Below are 26,362 nucleotides of genomic sequence, written 5' to 3'. Positions count from 1 at the left end.
GTCTCACCTCCTCCTGTAGTCTCTGTCATTGCTGTCTTTGATGAGATGTTCCACTGTTGTGTCATCCACGTAATTTGTGATGTAGTGATTACTGTACTTTTCACCACAGAGGTGGGTCATCATGGTGAAAACGGGGGATTCGTGACATGTCCCTTTGTAGAGCCTGTACATAATGAAATGGTGCTTGATTTCTTATGTACTCTCTGCTCAAATTGAGGTCTATCCGTCTGAAAGACCAGTGTCCATTTTTCCAAGGGGGTGATTCAGTCCAACTCGGCCTAGTTTGGTGATCAGATGCTGAGGGATTATCGTGTTGAAGGCTGAGCTGAAGTCAAGAAAGACCTTTCAGACCTGTGCATTTTCCTTCTCCAGGTCTTCCAGGGTTAATCGAAGAGGAGTGGATACAGCGTTATCAGTGGAACGGGTTGTGATGGGGTGACGGGGTACAACGGAGGTTCTGTGATCATGTCTTTCAAAGCGTTTCATTGTTGTGGGTGTAAGTGCTACTGAGTGATCGCTGTGATTTTATACCATTGTTAACCATTCCTCGCCGTCAGTCCCCTGACCGTGGTCGGGAGACGCGAGGGGAGATGCTTCCTCCAGGGCCGAAGTTTGTCCTCCTTCGGGGTTAACTCCCTTCACTTTTGTGGAGTAGTGAGACAGACAGAAATCAGCCGAGGCACCGGAGAGTACTGAAGAGATGAGGCTTTAATAACAGTACTGCACACTTCGACAACACACTGCATAGCCTGTAGCCCGTTAGAACGCTGCTCCCGGTCGCCCTCTCTACCCATGACACACTCTCTCTATTTTTCTCTTTCGCTCCCCGCGTTTCCTTCACGCGCATGCTCACACACACATCACATACACTCCTTACTGCACCCAGTCACACACAAGACGGCAATTCCTGCAACACCATGCTGACACAACGGCCCGGCACAGAGAGATGGATGAATATAATGTCCACCCTACTGTCACTCATTTTATATTCAGATTTTAAAATCTAGTTGCTATTGGTATGGCGAGTAACCTTCAGTAATAGTAATGAATCACACAGCAATAGTACATTCATGTAGTTGTAAAAAGCATGATAATATAGTAATAATCCAAAATATTCATAATACATTACTCTCATTGAGTAACGTAACACGTTACAAAATACATTTTGAGGCATGTATTCTGTAGTGGAATACATTTTAAAACTAACTTTCCCAACACTGAGTATATTATTGTGAATTTTGAAGACGATCAACAAAAAAAATTGTGGGTAATATAATGTTTTTACTGATTTTCACATTCAGTGTGACTTTCACCAGATTTCACTAAAATGTAATTTAGCTCAAGTTGTTTTTGTTATCTACCATCACACAAAATTGAAAAACTGTAAACAACCAGACAGACAGACAAACAGAACCACATACGCAGATGTGAGAGTGAAGAAAATTACAGATACAATGGAGAATAAATAAAGCAGATTATAATATTTATTATTAATTAACATAAGTATATTCCATTTTATACATCAAGGCCATTTCATTTTATAAATATTTGCATTAATAATTAATTTCTCTTTATTATTAATTTTTGTACTTTTTGTCCTCCATGAAATAAGTTTCCTAGACTCGTCTGTTGCAACAAATTTAAAAGCTAACCATGCTCTTCCACTTTTGTATATAATATATTAGTGTTTTTAACATCTAGTCTTGGTTTTAAATCATCCCAGAGAGCCACGGAGGCAGAAAGAGTCCAACGGTCCCCAGCAGACACACTATGATGAACATCCACAGGAAGATCCGGTCTACGACCATGGCCACATACTTCCAGTCCTCCTTCACCTGAGAGAAGACATAAAACCAAAAATGAGCCAGTAAACTTGGAGAAATATATAAAACCCAGGCTGTCTTATGTTTGACACCCCTGATGCAAACTTTTGACCGCAAATCTATAACCAAAAAAATCCAATACTTGCCGAAAAGTCTGCATCTTCTGCTCTTAGGTGTTCAGCGATGTACGTTATTCCCTCCAGGGCGGATATGACAGCAGGAGACAAAGAAGAGTCCCACTGGTTCTGGGTCGAACCACACTCCACAGGGGTATCCCACTCTAAGCTGACAGTGGACCGTGTCTGTGGTAGGAGTGTATAGCCCAGAGACCGAGCAGAAAGACAAGATGGGGACCCAAACCTCTCCAAATGCTCCATGTTTGAGTAACCATGAAAGTCCCAGTGGTTAATTTCATCTCCAGCATCCACATCAGACTCCTGAGTGATCCAGATGCTGTGGGAGGGGCCCGGAGTCTGGAGAGGGAGGAGTTTATCGCTCAGGTGGTGTTGCCTAAGAAAGGTAGATGGGTTTGTAGAAAAATTACAATGACATTGTAACGACAAGCAAAACATTGTGAAAATATAAAACAGAAAAACTAATGATTACAACTATCTGTCACCTTAAATTATATATTTCCCTTATTTTTACCACTACCTCAAATTATCAATATACTTCTACTGCCAATAGGTGGTGGTAAAATGCCTAGAAGCTGTCTGCCAACCACAATTAAACAACAAAAAGAAGTAGAGTTTGGAGGCTGTGAATGTATGGTGGGGCTGCTATGTTATCTCTCTGCAATGTGTATTAAAATCAGCCAAATGGTTCAAGCATATAATGAAAACAATAAACCTGTGCAGAGATTTTGTGGTTTCCTGTGTGGATTACCGCACTAACTCAGTCGAGAGCTAATTAATTGGATTGAATTAGCCAATCCTAAACTTCAACTCATACACATTTGACCACGTAGAAGTCAACTACACTAAGCTATTTATGACCATGTAAAAACCTGCAGTGCCTCTAATGGTCATAGAGGCTTTCTCACCTTGCAGGCCTGAGTCCATGATGCGGGCGCTTCATGCAGAGCCAGCGCGGCACCACAGACAGGAAAAGCCTCCGAACCCACCGGGGCATGGTGTGAGTCTCTGATGATCGGTGGTGCACATTCAAAACAAACACGGTGATGATGATTGACAGCGTGACAAAGATCATAGTGAAGAGCAGGTACTCCCCAATCAGCGGGATGACTAGCGATGTGGATGGGATGATCTCGGTGATGAGCAGCAGGAAGACAGTGAGCGACAGCAGCACGGAGATGCACAGCGTGATCTTCTCGCCGCAGTCTGATGGCAGGTAGAAGACCAGGACGGTCAGGCAGGAGATGAGAAGGCAGGGGATGATGAGGTTGATGGTGTAGAACAACGGCAGGCGGCGGATCACGAAGTAGTAAGTGATGTCGGGGTAGATCTCGTGACAGCAGTCGTATTTCTTGGTATTGTAGGTTCCTACAGCGTTGACAATTGCCCATTCTCCACTCTCCCAGTAGCCCTAAAAGTCAGACTCTTTTTAGCCACACTGACATTGTGCAGAGGAAGTTTAAAGTTAAAGCAGCAGGGGGAAAGCCTGTTACAGGAGAAAGCCAGGAAATAACAGAATAACAACAAGGAGGGGTTGGACTGAGAATCTTCACAGGACCCAAACAAAGCAGGGACTTAGTGCTGGAGTGGAATGAGAAGAGTACCAACAACTTAAACTTCACTTGGCTTGACACACCTCCCCCTGCTGGTCATCCTTACCCAGCATACAGTTCATCTCATGAACATTGTCCCCTTCCCTTGTCTTTGCACCTACAGCTTGCACCTCCATGTCCCTCTCAACTGAAAAAGTCAGGAAAGAGTTGTCTTGACTCTACTCTGGCAGAGTGGCTGGTCCTGATGGCATCAGCCCCAAAGTTGTGCTGCTCAGCTGTGTCTTATCAGGAACCAGAGTTTTAAACTGCATAAGGTCCTGACTCTCTCAAGGACATTCTGTCTTGTCCCTGTCCACAAAAACATCTCACCCAACTACTTCCAATGACCACAGGCCAGCTGCGCTGACCTTACAAGTCATGAAGATACTGGAGAGAATAATCCCCCACAATGATTATTGTTTATTGTTCTTTCCTCTTTTATTTTGGTAGTCATTTGTCTCCTGTGTGTTGCAGTTAGTTTTACTTTCCCTGTCACATTCATGTTATCTGTTCCTGTTTTCCCCTCTGTGCCTCATGCCCCTGATTACCCCTTTGTGTATCTGTCTGTATAAATAGTGCTGCCTTTTGTTACAGCGTACTCTCCAAGTGTTGCAGGATAGAGATCTCAAATGCAGACATGTGGAGTCAAACTGAAGAAACAAACTTACTTCTGCATTCTGTGCTTCAAAATCACACCATATTAACTCTTTCCCCTATAAAGACAACATTTCATGACCTCCCCTGTAGCCATAATGACACCTTTTAACACCTCAGTATATCAGTTAAGATGTAGTTTGCAGGCCATTATAATAGTTTCCATGTTTTAAATCCAAGTTCAGAAAAGAGCTTCAAGGGTTCCTCCTAGTATAGGGGTGGCCAACTCCAGGCCTCGAGATCCGGTGTCCTGCAGATTTTAGATGTATCCTTGATCCAACACAGCTGATTGAAATGTCTAAATGACCTCCTCAACATTTCTTGAAGTTCTCCAGAAGCCTGGTAATGAACTAATCATTTGATTCAGGTGTGCTGACCCTGGGTGACATCTAAAACCTGCAGGACACTGGCTCTCGAGGCCTGGAGTTGGCCACCCCTGTCCTAGTAGGTGTCCAAGGGGTAAAGAGTTAAAGAAACCTGCCACGTTTTACAACTCAGAAATCTCCCCAGGATTTGGGGTTTTTCTTTTTTCACTATTCTGTGAATTTTTCCAAAACCTATTACTGCAGTGAAACATGACGCTGGGAAATACTTTGTTAATTAAAATGTTAGCAGCCTGAGAGTTTGGCGGGCATTCTTCTGTAAAACAAAACACATGTGAAACATGTGAAGAGCCGATAAGAGGAGGTAAAGAGGTGCAGGAGGTGTTAGGAAGGAAATCATAAGAGAGTATGAGGGAGGAATGTGGAGGGGGAGGGGAAGCAGAGCAACCTCCACCCACGTGTTCCCACCTTCAGGTCCACGGTGTTCTCAAAGGGCTCCAGGTCGATCTTGGCACGGTCATACGTCCAGGATCCGAACTTCATCTTGCAGCTCTGCTGGTCAAAGGGGAAGAAGGTGACGTCGATGGAGCAGGAGGATTTGTAGATGGCGGGCGGTACCCAGCGGATACGACCGGTGTAAAACAGCTGTGCCTTGGTCATGTGGGTGACAGCGAACTCCCCGTCAGCACTTTAACAAGAAAAGAGGGTAAAAAGTTTTAATTTCATTAGTTTTTAAACTCAGAAGGTGAATCAATAAACCTGGAGCTATGCCCATTTACACGAGCTATGCTTAATAATTGATAGCTGAATGTAAATGACACCGATGCAAGCTCATTTTCACTGAAAGCGGAGAGAGTTTCATCTCCATCCAGACCAATTTTAATACTCCCCCGAGCCCCGAGGGCTGGAAACTCAACTAAAACTGTGTGATGCAACATCGCCGTGCATCCGCAACAGAATCAGGGTCATTTATTCAACAGCATAATTTGCATGCATCGCCAATTGATATGCAGGAAAATGCAGAAAATACCATGGAGCTGTTTGTCTCCATGTAAGTGACCTCAACTCCTCTTTCGCTCTTCAATGAAGGAGGACTGTGTTATGGATCAAGCAGCTAATTGATCACTACAGATAATTTCCAGGTCCACCTACAGAAAGTCGTCTCTGTTCAGGAACAGTATGTGTGTCCTTGAGCATCTGCTGTGAGCGTGACTCAATATTTTAAATCCAAATAAAATAAGAGTTAATAATCCTTATTTACCCCCAGATGTTTTTGCAGGGTTTATAGAGATCTTTATCTGGCTTATTTGCTCTTTGGATAGGGGTCACATGATGGTGGTTGAAAACTCAAGGGTTGTAGCTGAATAGTCAAGTTTTTCAGGAAGGTTCAAACTGAGTGAAATGATCCTGAAATATCTGCAAATATCTGCATGGGAAGCGTCGTAAGAACAGGTCGACCTCTGTAAATACGAAGGACAATGCTTCAATTCTTCCTTTATTATCTTTAGGAGAGGATAATCTGGAACACCTGTTGTTAAAGGAGATAATACCATCCCACAAATCATAACGACGAAAACAAATAATCTGCATGGCTGAGAAGTGGCACAGAGCATGTAATTCATTTATTTGTTTTAAACCTTCAGTCTGTTTCTTATGATGTTGGTGTGTTGCACAGAGGGAATATGTTTTTATATATAAAAAATGTCCTAAATTAAGATTATGGGCTGTACTAAATCGTTAGGCACTTTGCTACTAACAGCCTTTCACAAAAACACATCCATTTCTTTAGTTGACCCGAAAAATACAATACAGACATATTTTCAGCAGATGAACACTATCTGAAAGTCATGTCTTTAAGTAACAGGAAAAAAAAATCCAGCAAAGACCTGACACAGGACCTGAGAGATGCACCAGGGCCTTCAACTGATCCATCTACTGTTCACTAAATCCTCATCAGAAATGGTCTTGGTGGAAGTGTGGCTGTCAGAAGCCATTCTTAATGAAGGAAAGCAGGGAGAAAACGCTGAGGTATGAAAATTAAACAAGAACTGTGGCAAACGGTCTTCAGGAGTGATGAATTTGAAATGTTTGGTTCTGCTTTGGTTCATCATCAGTACATACATACATAGGAGGTGAGGAGAGAGGTACAACAAGAGAGGTTTACAGGCATCTCTAAAACACGGTGGAGGCTCTGTCATGGTTTCAGGCTGCATTTCAGCCAGTGGTGTTGGGGATCTTGTCAAAATGAATGAATTATGAACTCAGAAAAGTACCTTCAGACTTTGATCTACCACATAATACCATTTGGAAAATGTTTAACTGATAACAGGTAACTGGGCAAGACACTTTACCTTACCGCCTACTGGTGTTGGCCAGAGGGGCCGATGGCGCGATATGGCAGCCTCGCTTCTGTCATTCTGCCCCAGGGCAGCTGTGGCTACAACTGTAGCTTGCCTCCACCAGTGTGTGAATGTGAGAGTGAATGAATAATGGCATTGTAAAGCGCTTTGGGTGCCTTGAAAAGCGCTATATAAATCCAATCCATTATTATTATTATAACATTTTTCATTTTCAGCATGATAATGATCCCAAACACACTGCCAGTGCAGCAAAATCATACCTGGATAGAAAAAGACACAGTGGAACACTATCAGTCATGGATTGGCCTCCTCAGAGCCCGGACCTCAACATTATTGAAGCAGTGTGGGATCATGTTGACAGAGAACAGAACAAAAGGCAGAAACATCCAAATAAGAGCTTTGAATGTCCTTCAAGAAGCCTGGAGAACTATTCCTGAAGACTATTTAAAGAAATAACAAGAAATAATTATTTAGGCACCAGAAGCAGAAATACTATTTGTTATTAGTGAAAAATATTTAAGTATTTATGTGTTGCTCAGTACTCTGTTTTCCCAATAGAATATAAAGAAATGAGGGGGGAAAACTGTATTTGGATTTTTTAGGATCATAGGCTGCCTCTCAAAATGTTTACTCTGTTATCTGCTCATTGAGGTTAGAGGACACTTTAAGGAATAGACATGCTGTCCTCCAGAGAACTTACCGGTCAGTAGAAGGTGGTGTTGCACTTGCAAGCCTCTTATTTCAAACATAACTTGTGCCTAAGAAGGTTAGGCGTGCAGCACAAGTTACCGTGGCGATGCAATCTGGTAAGATGTAAAGAGCACCACTGTAACGCTGAAAGCCCTGGGTTTAACCTGGGGTTACCTTGCTAAGCCCCCAAATCCTGGCCTCTTGGGATAGACTGATGTCATTGCTTCTCTACTCTCAGTGAATTTTAAGATGAGTTTGACAGGATGAAGGAGGACGAGGAGAAGGGTGGACTCGTGAATCATGCGTGTGGTTTTTACTTGTTGTACAGCACAATGTCGGGCACCCAGATGAGCTCAGAAGGGACTCTGATGGACGTCACATTGTTGAAGTCAGAAGGACTCCACCGCAGCTTGTAATCCGTCCATTCCTTTCAATGAATACACATTTTTATGTCATTTTAGGACACAAAACACATTTGAATTACATTTACTTTACTTTCAGACCCAGTTTTTGTTTTCACCCACCTGTTTCAGCCACACGTTGGTTGTCATCATCTGATTTTTCTCATCCTGTTTTTTGTAAATGAAGTGGACACAGCGAGTGAGCCATGCATCTAACGCCCTAGTAGGTGCAATGGCACAAAACAGAAAGGGGGAATAGTTTTTAAAGTTTTGAAGGTATGGTTAAATTTCCTACCACATCTATAAGCTGGGCGATGGACAGGCCAAACTTGACGATGACCACGTCTGTGACGTTCTTCGCCGGTCGAGTCCACTTGCTGTAGCCTCTAAACAAACTCCTGAAGAGCTCGTCCTCAGTGTGAACACGATCCCAGTCCTCAGAGAGCACTGATAGAGAGGCAGAGACAGATCGGCAACACTGTCGGGTTCAGACTATCATCCTGCAGTAGTTTAAAAGTGCTTCCTTTGTCTGATCTATCTTATGTAATCAGTCACTCATATCATGAAACCTTAAATGTTTTCATCCAGTTTGATGCATTTTGCAGGTCTCATTTTACCTTCTTGCAAATCTCTAAGGAAGCTCTCACTCACTAAAACACATTTATACAGGCAAAAGTCAATCACACACACAGAGGCCTCTGCCAGAAAGTGGGCTTTGAGTAACTTCAGAGGTGATCCTTGATGAAAATCAGTGTATATAACCATGGTAGCATATGCTGCAGACATAACCTGGTCCGGAGTGGGTGAACACCCACTTGCTTCAATAACTATTCCTGTCAATAAAAGACCAGTTAAAGATTTTGTAACATATTTTCCTACTTCAAAGAACTTGGTGTCCCTCGTGCTTTTTATTTAGAGAGAATCTGATTTTCGCTTTTCAAAATCTAAGACACATTTCTGGAAAGTTTCTGTCCTTTTCTCAAAACTCTGAACCCCAAAGCTGGTTTTCAAACTAAATTCAGAACCTCTGATTTCACGATAACATATCAAAACAGGTTTTATGCTCAAGACTGTACAGTGTTGTCAGGTCAGGTGCAAGCAATTTATTAGAAACTCTAAAAATTAAATGAACACAAAGCATTCAAGACTTTTCAACCATATGTGCAATTCTGCAAAAAAAATTAAGCAAAGAAAAAAAAAAGACCCCTCACACCAGAATCCTCTAATTGTAGGTAATTCACTTTATCCTATTTTCCTTCTTTCACATAAAAACATATAATAAATTATTATTTTCTATGTAATGCAGCTCTCATAATGCTTGTATGCATCATAATATTAGCGAGTGCAAGTAAACTTTATATTCTATGAGGAAAATGTGAACAAGGAGCTGGAAAGTTTCCTCAGAGATTTTAGTTCATATTGACACGATACAATCACACAGCTGCTGCAGAGCTGTCTCCTGTTAATAATAATAATAATAACTTTATTTATAAAGTGCGTTCAAACAAAGTGCTGTACAACTAAAGAGATAAATAAAATGAAAGTGATACATAGCAATACAGGTAAAAGACACAATACAAGTTAAAAACAATGAAAAATTTAAAACTAAAAGCCATAGAATTAAGACATGTAGGATCGGGTGAACAAATGTGTCTTCGACTTAGTTTTAAAAACCTCCACAGAGCATGCCTGCCGAATATCTTGAGGGAGGTTGTTCCAAAGAAATGGGGCACGAAAAGAAAAAGCACGCTCTCCAATTGTCTTTTTTCTGGCTCTAGGAACTTTTAGAAGGCCAGAGTCCTGAGATCGTAGAGCACGAGATGGAACATAAAGGTGTAAAAGGTTGGAGAGGTATGTAGGTGCCAATCCGTTTAAAGCCTTGTAGGTGAGAGCAGGACCTTAAAATCTGCTCGAACCTGACAAGGTAGCCAATGCAGAGATCTCAGAACAGGGGTAATGTGCTCAAATTTCCCCGTTCCTATTGAAATGCGAGCATTTTGCACCATCTGTAGACTTCTAAAACTTTTTCTTTGGTAGGCCAGAAAGAAGAGCATTGCAATAATCAATACGGGAAGACCTCTGCAGTGTCGCTTGACAAAACTTGTCTGATTCTGGCTATGTTCCTCAAATGATAAAAGGCGGATTTTGTTATCTCTTTTACATGAGTTTCAAAGGAGAGCACCATGTCGAACCACACACCCAAGTTTTTTACCTTGTTCCTGCAATTTATGACACTGTCATCAATTTTCAAGATGAAATTTTGGGACAAGTGATGAAATTTGTGTGGCCCAATGACCATCAACTCTGCCTTATCAGTATTTAGGAGCAAGAAATTATCCGATAACCAGCCCTTAATTGCAGAAAAACAACATTCTAGTTTAGAGACTTCAGCACAATTTCCAGTGGTTAAAGGAACATAAAGCTGCAGGTTATCAGCGTAACAATGAAAGGTTACATTAAAAGAATGTAAAAGAACACCAAAGGGAGCAGGTACATAGAAAACAGCAATGGTCCAAGTAAGGAGCCCTGAGGGACCTCATGCCTCACTGCACAAGTCTCTGTCAGTGCGCCCCAGGGCAGCTGTGGCTACAATGTAGCTTGCCATTGCCAGTGTGTGAATGTGTGTGAATGGGTGAATGACTGAATGTAGTGTAAAGCGCTTTGGGGTCCTTAGGGACTGAGTAAAGCACTATACAAATGCAGGCCATTTACCATTTACCATTTTTAAAACTAACAGCCTGAGACCTCCCAAGCAGGTAAGATCTCAGCCATGATAAAACATTTCCTGTAATTCCAATAAAATGTTCAAGCCTATCCAATAATATGGAGTGGTCCACAGTGTCAACTGCAGCACTTAGATCCAGCAGTAATAAAACTGAAGTGCAATCATTGTCTGCATTTACCAGCAGATCATTTACCACTTTGACTAAAGCTGTTTCTGTGGAGTGATTTGGTCTAAAAGCAGACTGAAATGGTTCAAACAGATTGCTTGTTGACAAATGCTCAGTGAGCTGCTTAAAAACCACTTTTTCAAAGATTTTAGATAAAAAAGACAGATGTGAGATGGGTCTATAGTTTGCGACCATATCAACATCCAGTCCAGGCTTTTTCAAGATCGGCACTACCACAGCTGATTTAAAACATTCAGAAAAGACTCCGGTCATCAATGAAGTATTTAAAAGAAACAGAATGTAGGGTCCTAATACTGACCACAGTTCCTTTATAACCCAGGCTGGTAGAGGATCCAAAGAACAGGTTGTACATTGAGCTGCTTTTACAACCTTAGTTAATCCAGACAGAGAAATAACCTTGAAGTCACAGAACAGTTTATCAGCACCAACAGGCAAAGCAGCTGAGTAGTCTAATGAACAGCTTGAGGAGGGAGTAATATGATTTCTGTGTTTCAGCCCTGTCTCTGAAAAACGTAAGAAAGTCATGAGCTATCAAATTAGAACAGCAGAGAGTTGACTTATTCTCTGTAAGTTGCAACACTGTGTTGAAAAGGAGTTTTGAGTTATGTTTATGACTCATGATGAGATTTGAGAAATAATTTGCTTTCACTGTCGATATCGCTGATTGAAGAGAAGATAATGAGTCCTTCCAAGCCTGGAGAAATATGTCTAGTCTGGAAGATCTCCAGTGATGCTCTGCTTTTCTACAATTTCTTCTCAAGTTCAAGAGCTTCTCATTTAACCAAGGCATAGGGTTCCTTTTTTGACATTTCAACTTCTTTACGGGAGCAACAGAGTCCAGTAGTTCAAGAAGTGTATTATTAAGATTCGCAGTCAAGGTGTCCACACATAACTCCTGAGTAAAAATAGGGTCCAACACATCAGGTAGATGTAATTTAACTCCAAACAATGCTTCGGGGCTAATATAACGAGATGATCTGAGGGGCAATTTTCCCCTCTCAGAAGCTGGAGATTTAGGGATTAAAATATCAAATAAAATTGCTGAGTGGTCTAGAATAGGTAAAATACAATTTTCAGACAACCTGGGGGAGCTGAAGAAACTGGCATCGGTGGGGCAAAGTTCCAGCAAGGGTGCCACTTCACCAGCGCGCAGCCATGTCTCAGTTAGGAACATGACATTCAGCTTATGAGTACCAAAAAAGCCCGAAGAGCATGAGTTTTATTTGATACAGATCTTGCGTTTAAGAGAGCTAATTTAACTCTCTGTCCATCCGTGCTAGCAGGCAGTAATTGTAGGTTGTTCATATTTGCTCCACCTTCCCTCGTATCCCGTCGGCATGGCGACCAATAAAGCAGCCTCGGGTGAGCGTGCTCTGATGACGTCGGGTAAACAGGAAGAAGGCAACGCTGTTTGAGGCCAAAATAAAGTCCTAAACAGCCAGAGTCACTGATGGTAAGGACCTGCTGCATCCAAGTTCTGACCCGAACACGCTTCCCAGAGCACATGCCGCGCATTCGTCCACTTCTCCAGCGCGTCCGTTTCAAAGGATTCCAGGGGGATCACGGCGATGCAGTTCCTCCGGTACCGACGCCAGAGGCGGCGGGAGTCCTCCACATCACTCGCTAACGCTGGGGAGCTTCAGTAGTGAGTCACAGATATTAAGCAGCGTCTGTCGCTGATGTCACACAGTGGAAATTTGTATTTATCTTGTATATTGTTTTTATTCTGATTTTTAGTGTTTATTTATGAGTGTCGTTTTATTTGCATGGTTTTATTCTGTTTCTATTGCATGGTTTTTAGTGTTTTATGTGACACGGTTTTTATCCACTGTGGACTGGCTGCACATGGGACAGCTGATAGGGACCACTTGCTGAGGCAGGGGTGTGTCCAGAGGTGGCCTATCAGCTGTGTAAAGACCTTTTAAAAACAGGCTAGCTGAGCACTGAAGGAGAGAGGCCCCAGACTGGAAGGTTAATGCGAGATGGCCAGTGTGACGCGGCGACCCAGTCCTGACCTCATGGAACGGCAACAGTGAGAGACAGCGTGTGTGATTGGCAGCAGGGCAGAGGTTTACCTCTGCCTGCATTTGTGAGTAGTGTCTCTACTGTTGTTTGTCTGCCGAAGACGAGGCTGGCGTGGACTCTGCTCTAAAGAAGGAATTCCTGGCCTGCTGATGGACCCATAATGAACATGTGGCATAATTATAGCGGGGGGGGGGGGGGGGGGGGGGGGGGGGGTTAGTGAATGTAGAAAATGGTAGTTTTACGGGTTTTAGAATTTTTTATTTAGTTTTAGTAGATTGACAACATTTTATTACGTACATTTTAAGGGTGTTTTTATTTGTGCTCCCTGGCCTAGTAATAAACTGTTTCTGATCAGACCTGCTTCCTCTCGGTGCCCGACTCTGACTCGCTTGCTCCCCCTTGTATTTTAAAGAATCTTTCTTTTTAGCGTGACATTCTGGCGCGACCGCTTTAGTGTCGCCGCGTGTTACACTCATATACCAACAGGGAGTGGGTTTTTTAAACTAGCAGGGACACCACTAAGAACATAAAACATAAACATTGCAGAACCGAGAGACGGCGTGCCATGACATCCAGCGCCATCTTCTTACAAACGTTCCACCACATCTCAAAGGAGCTCTATTGGACTGAGATCTGGTGACTGTGGAGGCTATGTTCAAGGAACCAGTTTGAGAGGATCTGAGTTTTGTGACATAGTGTGTATTCCTGCTGGGAGCAGACATCAGACGATGTTACACTGTGGCCATAAAGAGATGTACACGGTCAGCAACAACACTCAGGCAGGCTGTGGTGTTTAAAGGATGCTTAGTTGGTACTAAGGAGCCCAAATTGTGCTAAGAAAATTTCCCCCACACTGGGGCCCGTTCTTCGTACGTCGCTTACTACATCCAAGATCAAATGACACATCCAAGACCAAATCATCGCGCTAACTGTGAGCTCGCTAATCCGGTTCCCCGAACACACCTGCTGTTGACGATTAGTACAGCTGGATGAAGTAATGTGAGATCACTGGGTATCGTAAAAGGGGCTACGCATCGATAGTAGAAACATTGATCGGCAACCCTCTGATTGGTCGGCGAAAATGTCGAAGGAGCGCGCTCGGTATTTTTCGGCAGCAGAGCAAGAACTCTTGAGTGAGGGATTTCAGGAGTTTCAGAGTTTAATCAGAACGCAAGGGAACACTGCAAAGGCTGCAAAAGCAAGGAGAGAGGGCTGGCAGAAAGTTGCTGACAAATTAAACTCGTAAGTAATTTAATAATAATAATAATAATAATGGATTGGATTGATATAGCGCTTTTCAAGGCACCCAAAGCGCATGACAATGCCACTATTCAGTCACTCTCACATTCACACACTGGTGGAGGCAGCTACGGTTGTAGCCACAGCTGCCCTGGCGCAGACTGACAGAAGCGAGGCTGCCATATCGCGCCATCGGCCCCTCTGGCCAACACCAGTAGGCGGTAGGGTAGATTTATTATATTACACTATATTATCCAATATTATATTACATTATATTATATTATGTTATATTATATCCCCTTTCACATTAGAGCCACAACAGGACCCACTAGAACATGAGAACAAGTAAAAGTGAAATATAAGAATATTCTACAGAATGGTAATATTTATCACTTATATTGCTTTTCGTCTCTTGGAAAGAGACCCTGAAATAATCTGTTAGTTTGTTCATAACAGCAACCAAGAAAAGGGCAGAGCAAACAAAGACAGGTGGTGGTCCTGCATCCCCTCGTCAACAAGTTGGTTAAGTAAATAATACCCTCACGGGAATATCGATATTTCTCTATGAGCACACTGTCGCGCTGAGCTAAAGGATCCTGTCTATCCCGCAATATAAGCTGAATTCTGAAAACTCTCCTCATCAATCTTGCACCTTCCGCAATGGGCTGCTCGCGTAAACGGACAGGACATGGCTGCGACAGACTTCCCAAATCCACCTTCGCTTTTATAGCCGTGGTCTCTCATCTTGATTACACGAAGTAATTTGCAATTGCTACTCTGAAATATGAATTACATCTGTAATAATCACATACATGTAATAGAATGTTAATAGTACATTTCCCTTTTTTAGGAAATAACCTGTATGTATCTGTGTGAAATCAATAAATGGATCAGGTGCTGCATTATCTTTGGTTATATTGATGTTATTTATTTATGGTGAAACAGTGGTGGAATATCGCTGTTGCTTTTGTATAAATGAAGCGGACATACCTGAGTGGCCGCGATCTAATCCTGTTTACATAAAGTAAACCTGCTCCCGAGCAGGTTTACGCTTACGGCTCTGTTGCTATGGCAGCAAGTCCCGGATGAGCTTCGGGGAACCGAACGATCCAAGATCACGCGAAATCGTCAACAATCAAATCCAGCTAACCTACTTAGCGAGGTACGAAGAACGGGCCCCTGTTCATAGAAGGCACGATGGAGCCATCCTTTTATGTCTGATTCTGACCCTACCATCTGAGCAATATTTTTCCAATCTTCTATTGTCCAGTTTTGGTGAGCCCATGAGAACTGTAGCCTCAGTGCGGTGTGGTCTTGTGCTGCCTCATGGTTTCATGTGTGTGTTCAGAGATGGTCTTCTGCATACCTTGGTTACCAATATTACAGCAGAAAAGAACACATTTACAGCCTGCTAGAAATAATGGCTTAGAACTCTACCCTTCTACTTGCACACAGTTCTATCGTCATTTTTTGCTCTTTGGAGAGCTGCACTTCTGCACTGCGCTGAAGTTTCTCTCTACATGAGGCAAAATAAATACACATACAGGACCATAAATCCCATGTAAGCTGTTTCAAGCACTACAGAGATCACAAGACTTCGGTTTGTTGTGGTCATGGGCACCACAGACATGTCCCACCGACCAGAAAGCAACAAAAGCTCTTCATAGCTCTTATACTCTTTAAAACTTTTTCATTTACAGTAAATAGTTTGTTCACTGATGGCTTAATCACTGTCTTGTTCACTGCACTTTTGCTGTGTAGAAACTGAAAGAAACATTTAAATATCTGCACTCTTCAGCACTTTCACTTCACATTCCTCCTCTCTGAAGACCTTCCTCTTCCCCCATGGGTCATGGGTGTTCCTGATTTATCTCCTCACTTTTCTCCCCCTCCAGCCTTTTTTAAGGACCAGTCTGCATTTTCACTCATACTTCGCTTAAACCAAAGTCATTACAGTTGAGAGAGATACTGTACCCAGTCTCTGGGGGAAAAGCTATTACCTGAATTTTATTGTTCATAAAATTTCAAAGATTAGGATGTGATCTACTACACTTGGATTTAATTTGATCTTACGCACAAACCATTAGAGATAATTGAAGTTATTGTAAAACACTGAGTGTGGTTTTCCAGCGTTCATAACTCATCGGGGGAGTCCTTTCACGCTTGAAATAAAACTCTTTAATTCTCAGTGTTTGACCTTTTTGTATCAGATGTGATTTCTCTTGCAGGATAAATGAACACCGATGGTAACTATATTGCTTTTCTGTTCAGCTTGCATCTAGAAAGCCCTCCATCACTCTCTGTCTCAGCTTTGAACTCTGGCGAGCCATCTGGCATCACCAGCAAGCAATTTAGGATTAGCCAGAGCAAGAAACGGCGAGCCAACAGCACAAACTGTGCAAATGTGATGCCAGTTTTTCTGATTACATTGGCTATTTATAACTGGCAAAATGATGTCTCAGGTAAGGCTGTGCCAGTGGAGGACAAACAGATATGTTGTTGGATTGTGCAGCAGTTTGTGTCCCTGGATTTAGCATAAAGACCCCGGCTGCTGTGTCTCATTTAGGACATGATTAAGGTTTAAGCTAATTTGTGTGGAGAATTATCAGTGAGCTTCAGTTTCTCTGAAGGATGAGTTGATCCTTTTTTGCCTGAATACTTAAGATTATGTTAAATCTATAATCCGTTACTTTTTCACACCAAATGCACTAATTAAAATGCACCTTTTAAACGTGTCACTGGGTGTGCAGCTTTGTAAACAAGCGTGCTTCACTTTACGGTTGGATCATTAGAATCACTACAAGTCCTCAATGGTTTTTACTCACAGGTCTTATAATAAAAAATAACAACCAGAAGAGTACACAGAGATAACTTTCAGTTAGGATAGCCATCTGCAGTGCTGAGAAAAAGTATTTGCCCAATTCCTGATTTCTTCATTTGTTGATATTTAGAATAGAATAGAATAGAATAGAATTCAACTGTATTGTCATTGCACATGCACAGGTACAGGGCAACGAAATGCAGTTTGCATCCATTCAGAGGTGCTTTAGTGATATAGATATATTACTAGGGATGGGTATCGTTTAGGTTTTATCCGATACCGGTGCCAAATCGGTACTTTTGAAACGGTGCCGGTGCTCAAACGGTGCTCAAACCGGTGCTTAAAGAATGGAGAACACAAAATTGGTCCAAAAACCTCTCATGTTCAGCTGGTTTTTGTAAAAAGATAACAATGTTAGCCTTTTCTGCGGCTATGGGGCATATATGGTATCACTCTTGGCTGGAAGCAGTGCTTAAACAATGCAAAAAACACAAACTTTATCCAAAAACCTCTCATGTTTAGCCGTTTCCCTCTTTTTCTTTGGTCATTTTAGCCTTTTTGGCCAGGGTGAAGGGAGTATCTGCCATCAAACAAGAAGACAGCCGCATGTAGCTATGATGATGTTTGCTAGTTCACCTTACCTGCATTAATGTAATAACGTGGTTAGCCTACTCAACGTAAATTACACACGAACAACATTAAGCTACTCACGCAGAGAAGAACGGCTGCTGCTGCCATCATCATCCGTCATCATTTCTGCTACACTGGCAGGGCTAGGGACCAGGACTCTCCTCTTCGTGTTTTTGGGGATGTTGCTAACTCCGGGTCTGATAACATGCACCACACCCGCAGTAGATGCGCTCGGTGTGGGGTCTCGCAGCAAGCTATCAAATACGGCGCATTTCTCGGCTTTTAAAAAAACCGCTATGCGTCGCCAGGTGTTTCATCGGATTCGAGGTGTTACTTCCTTTGACACTATCACAGTATCAGCTTAAAGCACTTGTTGCAGGCTGCTGAGTTTGCATATTTTGCTGTGAAGTACAGCCAGACTTTTGACCGCTTCGCCTTGGGCATTTTTAATCTGTAGCTCTGCTCTAAAAGAACGTACGTACCTGGACCCGCCTACTATCCTCGGAAATGTAAAATGATTGGCTAGAAGTGTATCACAGCTCAGGAAAAAAAAGCACCGAAATAAAGCACCGAAATGTGCGCTGCTTTTCGGTCTGGTTACTACCGTTTATGTCAGAACCGGTGCCATCATGGCATCGGACACCGGTACCCATCCCTATATATTACAATATATATTAGCAATAATATAGATATGTAAGTATATTACAGAAATGGGTCTATTATGGTATGTTATAATGTACACGGTATGAAGTATGTTGTGAATATTCTATAACTATAGGTATGTACAGGCTGTAGTGAGTACAAGCTATGTACAGGATATGAACAGGATATAAATATGAAAAACTATACAGAATATGAAATAAATAACTTTACAGAAATCTGAGATATACAGTTATACAGAAATGGGAACTATGCAAGTTGTAAACAGTTGTAGGGTTAAAAATTATCGTATGTACAGAATGATTATTTACAGAGCTATACAGTAGTGCAGTTAAGATAAGTGAGGGTGTGGATAATTTCTACAGAGGCTATATAAAGTGCTAGTGGTTGTGAGTGGTGGTTCAGTCCATGTTATTATTGTGTGTTTGAGGGTACAGTTGTCCATTGTGGGTGTGTGTATGTTCAGTCCATGTGTTAACGTGGGTCAGATGTCAGGAGGCAGAGTTCAGGAGTCTGACAACTGTGGGGAAGAAGCTGTTCCGGTAACTGGTGGTCTTAGTCCGGAGGCTCCTGTAGCGCCTCCCAGAGGGCAGGAGGGTGAAGAGTCCATGTGATGGGTGACTGGGGTCTCTGATGATTTTCCCAGCCCTTTTCAGACACCGCTTCCTGTAGATGTCTTTTATGGCAGGAAGTGGTGCTCCGGTGATGTGCTGGGCAGTTTTCACGACCCGGTCCGAGGCAGAGCAGTTCCCGTACCAGACTGTTATACAGTTGGTCAGGATGCTCTCGATGGTGCAACGATAGAAGTTCACCAGGATGTCTGAGGACAGGTGGTTCTTGCTCAGAGTCCTCAAGAAGAAGAGGCGCTGGTGAACCTTCTTGACCCGCTTGGAGCAGTTGGTCGTCCAGGTGAGATCCTCGGAGATGTGGACTCCCAGGAACTTGAAGCTGCTCACACGCTCCACAGTCATCCCCTTAATGTGGATGGGTGGATGTGGGTCAGCATTCCTCCTGTAGTCTACGATGAGCTCCTTAGTCTTCTCGGTGTTAAGCAGCAGGTTGTTTGTGTCGCACCACTCAGCCAGACGATCCACCTCCTCCCTGTAGGCGGCCTCATCGTTGTCACTGATGAGGCCAATCAACGTGGTGTCATCTGCAAACTTAATGATGGTGTTGGAACCATCAGCAGGTCTGCAGTCGTGGGTGAAGAGGGAGTAGAGGAAAGGGCTCATCACACAGCCTTGTGGTACACCGGTGTTCATTGTGATGGTAGATGAGCAGTGGTTATCCAGCCGGACATGTTGGGGGCAGCTGGTCAGGAAGTCCAGTAACCATTTGCAGATGAGGGAACTGATGCCCAGGTCTGTCAGTTTCCTGATGAGTTGTGAGGGGTGGATTGTATTGAACGCTGAACTGAAGTCTATAAACAGCATTCTGGCGTAGGTGTTGTTGTTGTCCAGGTGTGAGAGGACAGAGTGCAGTGCAATGGAGACTACATCCTCTGTGCTCCTGTTCTGGCGGTATGCGAATTGGTGGGGGTCCAGGGTGGGGGGGAGACAGGATTTGAAGTGTGCTAGGACCAGCTGCTCTAAGCACTTAGTGATGATGGGGGTGAGGGCTACTGGGCAGTAGTCATTGAGGCAAGATGGGTTGGAGTTTTTGGGTATCGGGATGATGGAGGTGGATCTGAAGCAGGCCGGTACCACAGCGTGGGCCAAGGACAGGTTGAATATGTCTGTCAGCACTCCTGCAAGCTCCCCAGAACACGCTCTGAGAACACACCCGGGGATGCCATCAGGACCTGCAGCCTTGTGGACATTGATCCTGCTCAGCACCGCTCCTACATCGGTGGGGAAGACAGTCAGAGGTTGGTGGTCTGGCGTCACATCTGCTTTGGTTGTGGTTGTGGGGTTCCCTCGCTCAAAACGAGCATAAAAGTTGTTGAGCTCGTTGAGGAAGGAGACATCAGAAGATGCGGGGGAGGGTTTGGTGGTCCTGTAGTCTGTGATGGTCTGGAGTCCTTGCCACATGCGTCGGGGGTTGGAGTTGGAGAAGTGTTCTTCTACCTTCTTTTTGTAATGGTGTTTGGCTTTTTTGATGCCCTTCTTTAGATTAGCCCTGGCTGTACTGTAGGCGTGTGAATCTCCTGACCTAAAGGAGGTGTTGCGGGCCTTCAGGAGGAGACGAACATCCCGGTTCATTCAAGGCTTCTGGTTGGGGTACATGGTGATCCGTTTCTGGGTGGTGACACTGTCTGTGGTTTTGGAGATGTAATCCAGTACAGATGAGGCTCTCTGGCCACACTTTAATTGTCCTCACAGCAGGTTTCACACGTTGGATGAGTGGTGAATACCTAGGTGTGAGGAACAGGGAGAGATGGTCCGATTGTCCAATGTGGGGGAGGGGTGTGGCTTTGTAGGCTGCAGCCAGGTTGGAATACACATGGTCTAAAGTATTGTCTCCTCTGGTGTGGCAGGAGACATGTTGGTGGAATCTGGGGAGGACTGTCTTTAAGTTGGTGTGGTTGAAGTCGCCAGCAACAGTAATAGCAGCCTCGGGGTGTTTATTCTGGTGTTTGTTAATGGCTGCAGAAAGTTCTTTCATGGTCAACCTAGCATTAGCGTCGGGGGGTATATACACGGCAGTGAGTATGATCGAAGTGAGTTCTCTGGGGAGATAATAAGGTCTGCATTTGACCATTAAAAACTCCGCATTAGGTGAGCAGTGACTCTCAGTAGTAGTGGAGTTCATGCACCAAGCATTGTTAATATAAATGCACAAACCTCCACCTCTGGTCTTGCCGGAGTCATCTGCTAGCCTGTCGGCTCGGTGTGTGTGGCGTCCTGCTAACTCGATAACATTGTCTGGGCAGCTGTTGTTCAACCATGTTTCGGTGAAAAACATGACATTTGAGTCCATAATCCGTCTGTTGTTAGTGATGGAGAGCCGTATCTCATCCATTTTGTTTGCCAGAGAACGGACATTGGCGAGGAAAATACTGGGTAAAGGCAGCCAGTGTGGTGTTAGCTTTAGCTTAGCCCGTAGCCCTCCGCGCCTACCTCGCCTTTGTTTACGATCTCGGCGCCGTCTGCGTGCACTTCCGCCCGGTCGGGGAGAGTGGGCAGCCTCCAGTGTTCTGGAGATCTCTGGGATGAGTAGGAGATCGGCGATAAAACTGTTGGAGTTATGAGTCCAGATGTCCAGAAGCTCTTGTCTGCTGTAGATCAGCAACGCACAGCAATTATTTATATTTGTCACACTTTCACGTTTCAGATGAAACAAATTCATCAAGTCTCGTCTCACATTTACCCAAATACATCTTTGATGATCCCCAAGACATTTTGGGAAAAGTTATCTTGCAGAAAAAAGCAGAAAACCCGAATTTGGATGATTCTGAGTCCTATTACGTCTGCATAAACCTAAGCATTTCATGAAAAGAACATCATACCAACGGTCAAACATTACTCACCACGATTGAACATCTGGCCTTAGAGAAGGAAATTGCAGAAGCCTTACCCGACCCTGTTATGAGAAATTACTTGACTTTGATATTCAGGATGTCCTCCATGTGTTTTGAGAAGAAGGTCCTTACGGGTTTTTTGACATTCTGCTTTTAAGAAAATATACGGTGTTATTTAAGCTATATAATTTTAAGTTTTATTTTTTAAAGCTTCTGAAACTGTATGCTGAGTGATCGTGCCGTTTGAGTCTTATGTACTGGAACAAAAATAGAACGATAGGCTTAAAGTTCAAATTTATTTCACAAATAAGTATGGACCACATTCATTTGAATAAAAATTAAGCAATTTAATAAAACTGAATTACAGAATAAAGTTGTGTCAAGGACTTAAGGAAACACACAGACTTCCAATGCTTCCACAGACCAAATCCTGCTTCACATTGCAGGCCTCTGACTAAATGCCGAATTCAAATCCCATTTTTGCAAAGCGTTAACATGACAGTAACACCAACCAGCTTAGAAGAAATGTTGAACTTTTCCTTTAACATCTATAATTTTGTTTTTTCTGTCTCAATGACAAATATTGCTGGCTCTGCAGACATTTTTGGCAGCATGTTGGTCTCCTTTACTTTGATGACAACCTGTGGCCAAACAATCAGAGGAAAAAGGGAAAACAGAGAAGCTAACTAACTTTGGTGAAACCTAGCCCAAAAAGATGATGGTGACATGAATAGTCTGCGGCCAAGAAGTGGACAAAGGTGATGAAATGGAAGCCATATTGGCAGAAAACGGTCCCATGAGGTTTATATTTTTGGCAGCTAAAGCAGAAACAATAAAGTTGATAAGGAACTTGGATGGGCGAACTAAATCCTGTCAACTCCGAGTATATCCAGCTTCAGGTGCAGCAGGAGGGGAGGACACAAAAAGGAACTCTGTGTTTGGTAAGGTCTGACAATTTAAGTTTGTTTAGAAAAAAACTGAGTTTTCCTCATGTCTGGGTTACTAAAGCCAGTTTTCTTGAATAGGGCCCTGCTCTACATGGATGTCACAGGCTAAGCCAAAGATGCAGCGATTACTCAGGACACTGAAGTAGCTCTGCAGACATTTTTGGCAGACATTTTTGTTGGACCTATCAGAATGGGTTAAAGGATTACAATTGATCTTTCTTTTTGTTCTTTTTTTCTTTTTTTGAGAAACTACTCCACTTCGAATCTAGTAGGGATATCTAATATCACGGTCTCCATGTGGCCGGGATATTAGAGAAAACTTTGTCACAAATGTCAAACATTGAAAACACTGACCTTTAATTAGCAGGAAAATCACTCAGTGGGTTCACATGAATTGGAAATCATTGAGATGAGTATGAATTAAAGTCTATTAAAAGCCTGGAAAGACAGGTTTTCAGATTTTAACCAAATGTAGACACTAAATGGAGGATCATAAGTGATCACTACAAAAACCATGAGAGAAATACAAAAAGAATACTTCCCATTTCTATTTCAGGAACAAACATTTTACAATCTTGGCACGATTTCTTAAAATTCTGCATCTAAAAGGTCTAAAAACAAATCAGATTTGTTCTCAACGTTTTATAAAATACTATCTGCATATACAATACTACTCTATTTGTATAGCACATTTCTGAGGCTGGCAGTGCTTCAGGTAATCTCAACATTTCTTCTTCCTGTGACATATGACTCGTATTATTTTCACACTCAGTGACTCCTCATGCCCAGCCAATGAGGGCAATGTCACTACCACAAAGCAGGGGTTTTATCTGTCCTAATTTACTAAGAGTAAAAAGCCAACATTTCTAACCTGTTTTGTTAACTGGGGACTTATTTACTTGAGCATCGTAGACAGTTTTGTCCATCAAATGGTCCAAAATAAAAGGTAAATGCGTAGTTTTCTGTCAACTAAGGTTTCTCAGAATCGTTGCCTTTGCTGTAGGTGATCAGTGGTCATTCAACTGCATGAAGTTTAACAGAGCCACAGGATTGTCTCACTGTAAGGGGTCTAGGGTTCAGGTTAATTTGTCTCCCATGCCTCAGCTTCTGCCACTTTAGCAGGAACTTCTCTTTCTCTCTCACCCTCTTCTCTTCTATTCTCTCCATGCTTCATTTCAGGTGTGCCAACTCGCCCACCCCTGCTGCAGCTTATATGCTGTTTCTCAGCTCCGCCCCAGCACCAGATAAACAGCTTTTTCTATTTTCTCCTACTCACCTAAACTCTTCCGATTAGCCCCGACTCCTGCCTCCAAACGCTCTGTCACACTAATTCCCCACTGTTCTACCACGTCAGTTTCTGAAACTAGGGTGTAATTTTAAGCACCTAAAAAGACTTACAGGTGCACAATAAAACTGAAGGTCTTAAATTGTAAATAAACCTTTCACAGGAGAGTACAAATGCCTTATTACCACTTTTGCAACAGGCTAAACATTCGCTCATCCCTCTTGAAATACCCTGAAAGCAGTCATTAATTCCAGATAGTTTGTGCATATATGCATGTTAGTTTTTGGTTTTTCACTGATACCAGCTGATACCTTTTGAGAGAAATTGGTATGAAAACGGTCACAAATGTGCAAAATGTGTTCAGAATTTTGAGTGCTCACAAATGCCTGCTCCGCTCCACGCACAAAAACAGATCACTGAACACTGTTTTACACGTTTTTGCATTAAAACCTGGATATTTAGAAGTGTTTTTAAAGTGACAGCATCACAGACCTGATCGTTTTTTGCCTCAAAAAGCTTCCTGTGCTGTGCCAGCGTCAAAAACACATAATACACATCTAAATGAGTGGAGACTAACTGAACTTTTGCAGTCCTGTTTGGGTCTGCTGTGTACTGAATCGGGATTTAAGCTCAATCCTGACTCTGCAGGATGTTAATTTTTAAATGAAGTCATTATGAATATACACTCCAAAAAAACAGAAAACGTTTTTTTAAACAGTACCACTTAAAAGCATAGCAATTAAGTAAATTCCATTAAATGTAATGTTTCACTTGTAATGTTGTTTTACTTGTGTAGCACAGTTACATGGAAAAAAATTACTTAAAGTCAGCATAGCCCTTTGTGTAGATGCCCCAACACAGATTGTATAAAACACCTTTAAAATGCTACTTTAGTGCATTGATCATAGTAATAATAAATGCGAATGTGAATAAATGACTATTGGCCTTCTATACGAGCCAGCAATAAAGGACTACAAGTTTCAAATATTCTTTTGCACTATCAGAACATTGCAGGAATATGCGATATGATGATTAACAGCCTTCCCTTACTCGATTAATTTGCAACACCGCTTTATAAATGCATCATGTCAAAACGGGAGAGCAAAAGATGTACCCCAAGTCTCACAGTCACTGATTCCTTTAAGTAAAAGGGAGGCAACAAAGTTATAAAATCAGGAAATCCCCATGAGATGACTAAAAGCCTCGGTGCTTTTCAACGTGCTCCTACAGGGAAGTCACGGCTGATTTTTACCATATAAATCCCATCAATCTTTTTCGCCGCCTCTCTTACCGGAGTTGATGAGGATCCAGCAGCAGCAGAGAGGCGTCAGGTCTCGTTTGCGCCCCATTTGAAGCGCTACAAAGGGATCCCACCGGCGTTCACACGAAGCTCAGCTTCACTCCGAGGTTCCCAGCGCTCATCTTCACTGTCACACTCCTCTCCACACAGCTGCATGGATCCCAGTCACAGCCTCCCAGTGCACATCACCGCTGAGGTATCAAGCTCCCATTGGACTTGATTAATCGGTCTTACATCTCCACAATAATGCTGCCTCAGGTCTGTAATAATGAGAAGGCGGGGTATCATCTGGTTAATTTAATCAGCCCTAATAGTTCCCAGTAAATTATTTCAAATCTTGACTAAATTTTAATTAAATTATTTTTGATCTAAATACTGCTGATGGTAATAAAATACTACCAAGAACAAGAAAAAGCCCAATGGATTCTGGAAATATGAAAGTATGTCTTTTGAGAATCAAGTCACACAACTTCTGGTTGTAGGGTCTATAAATCCACGTTAAGGCTACGTACCCGGGTATTTTTGAAAACGCAGATTTTTCTATGCGTTTGCACCTTTATCCACACGTAAACGGCGTTTTCGGTCACTGAAAACAGAGATTTTTAAAAACACCTGCCAGGGTTGATATTTTCGAAAACTCTGTTTTTGCATTTAGGAGTGGATGAAGAAAACAGAAAACGCAGGTCAAAGGTGTGCGCCTTTTTTGACGTCACACTGTGCGCCACGTTATTGTTTTGGTGAAATGAATTTCTACTTAGATAAAATACGGTTACTGTTAACTTTACTCTCTGTAGTGTTTACATGCTTACATACAACACAGTTTCTGTCCCTCCACACATAGTATCAGCTCTGCTTCTATGCGCCATCTTTGTTTACTCTTTCCCACCCAGGGATTGGTCAACATTCCTACAGGTTAGGAATATATTGCAGCAACTTTGGCATGTTCCTAGCAGTGATGGGTCAGTCGCGAAGGAAATGGTTGTTAGAGCCGGATCTTTGACGTGAGCTGTGTTTTTTTTTTTTTCCTTTCTCTCACCCTCTCTCTTGCACTTTTTTCCGCTTCACTCTGCATGCCAGCCTTGTGCTTTACGCTGGGAAGAGGAGGG

General features: G+C 42.7%; 2 protein-coding genes across 3 annotated transcripts in view; one reads left to right on the top strand and one right to left on the bottom strand.

Annotated features, from left to right (window-relative positions):
* Positions 1 to 1,534: 1,534 nt before the first annotated feature.
* Positions 1,535 to 26,340, bottom strand: LOC309700147 (neuronal acetylcholine receptor subunit alpha-2-like). Of its 2 annotated transcripts, XM_082523577.1 has the most exons (10): positions 26,066 to 26,117; positions 25,769 to 25,842; positions 25,248 to 25,516; positions 8,273 to 8,424; positions 8,101 to 8,145; positions 7,894 to 8,003; positions 4,995 to 5,214; positions 2,866 to 3,368; positions 1,970 to 2,333; positions 1,535 to 1,835 (listed from the first exon to the last, which is right to left on the bottom strand). In XM_082523577.1, the coding sequence occupies exons 3-10, from the start codon at positions 25,303 to 25,305 to the stop codon at positions 1,710 to 1,712; spliced, it is 1,578 nt and encodes a 525-aa protein (XP_082379703.1). In that variant the 5' UTR covers positions 25,306 to 25,516; positions 25,769 to 25,842; positions 26,066 to 26,117; the 3' UTR covers positions 1,535 to 1,709. The 2 variants fall into 2 exon arrangements, with proteins under 2 accessions (XP_082379703.1, XP_082379704.1); XM_082523578.1 differs by lacking the exons at positions 25,769 to 25,842; positions 26,066 to 26,117 and adding an exon at positions 26,293 to 26,340.
* The window catches only part of als2b (alsin Rho guanine nucleotide exchange factor ALS2 b), a 58,428-nt gene continuing 58,286 nt past the window's right edge, over positions 26,221 to 26,362 (top strand). Inside the window, exon 1 of the mRNA XM_082523572.1 lies at positions 26,221 to 26,257. The gene's annotated coding sequence lies outside the window, so the exon portion shown is untranslated. The remainder of the gene's footprint in view (positions 26,258 to 26,362) is intronic.

This window comes from Aulonocara stuartgranti, assembly GCF_965226115.1.
Source record: "Aulonocara stuartgranti genome assembly, chromosome: 23".
Lineage (NCBI taxonomy): Eukaryota > Metazoa > Chordata > Actinopteri > Cichliformes > Cichlidae > Aulonocara > Aulonocara stuartgranti.
Note: the sequence above shows the minus strand (reverse complement) of the source record. Positions and strands in the feature narration are given on the sequence as shown.

Bases quoted from the DNA above. Each gene is read 5' to 3' on its own strand.
- LOC309700147 (XM_082523578.1), bottom strand. From the start codon at position 25,305: ATGGGGCGCAAACGAGACCTGACGCCTCTCTGCTGCTGCTGGATCCTC. The intron at 8,425-25,247 runs GTAAGAGAGGCG...CCTCTCTATCAG, and splicing joins CTGGATCCTCATCAACTCCG to TGCTCTCTGAGGACTGGGAT. The intron at 5,215-7,893 runs GTAAAAACCACA...TTCTTGTTAAAG, and splicing joins GACATTGTGCTGTACAACAA to TGCTGACGGGGAGTTCGCTG.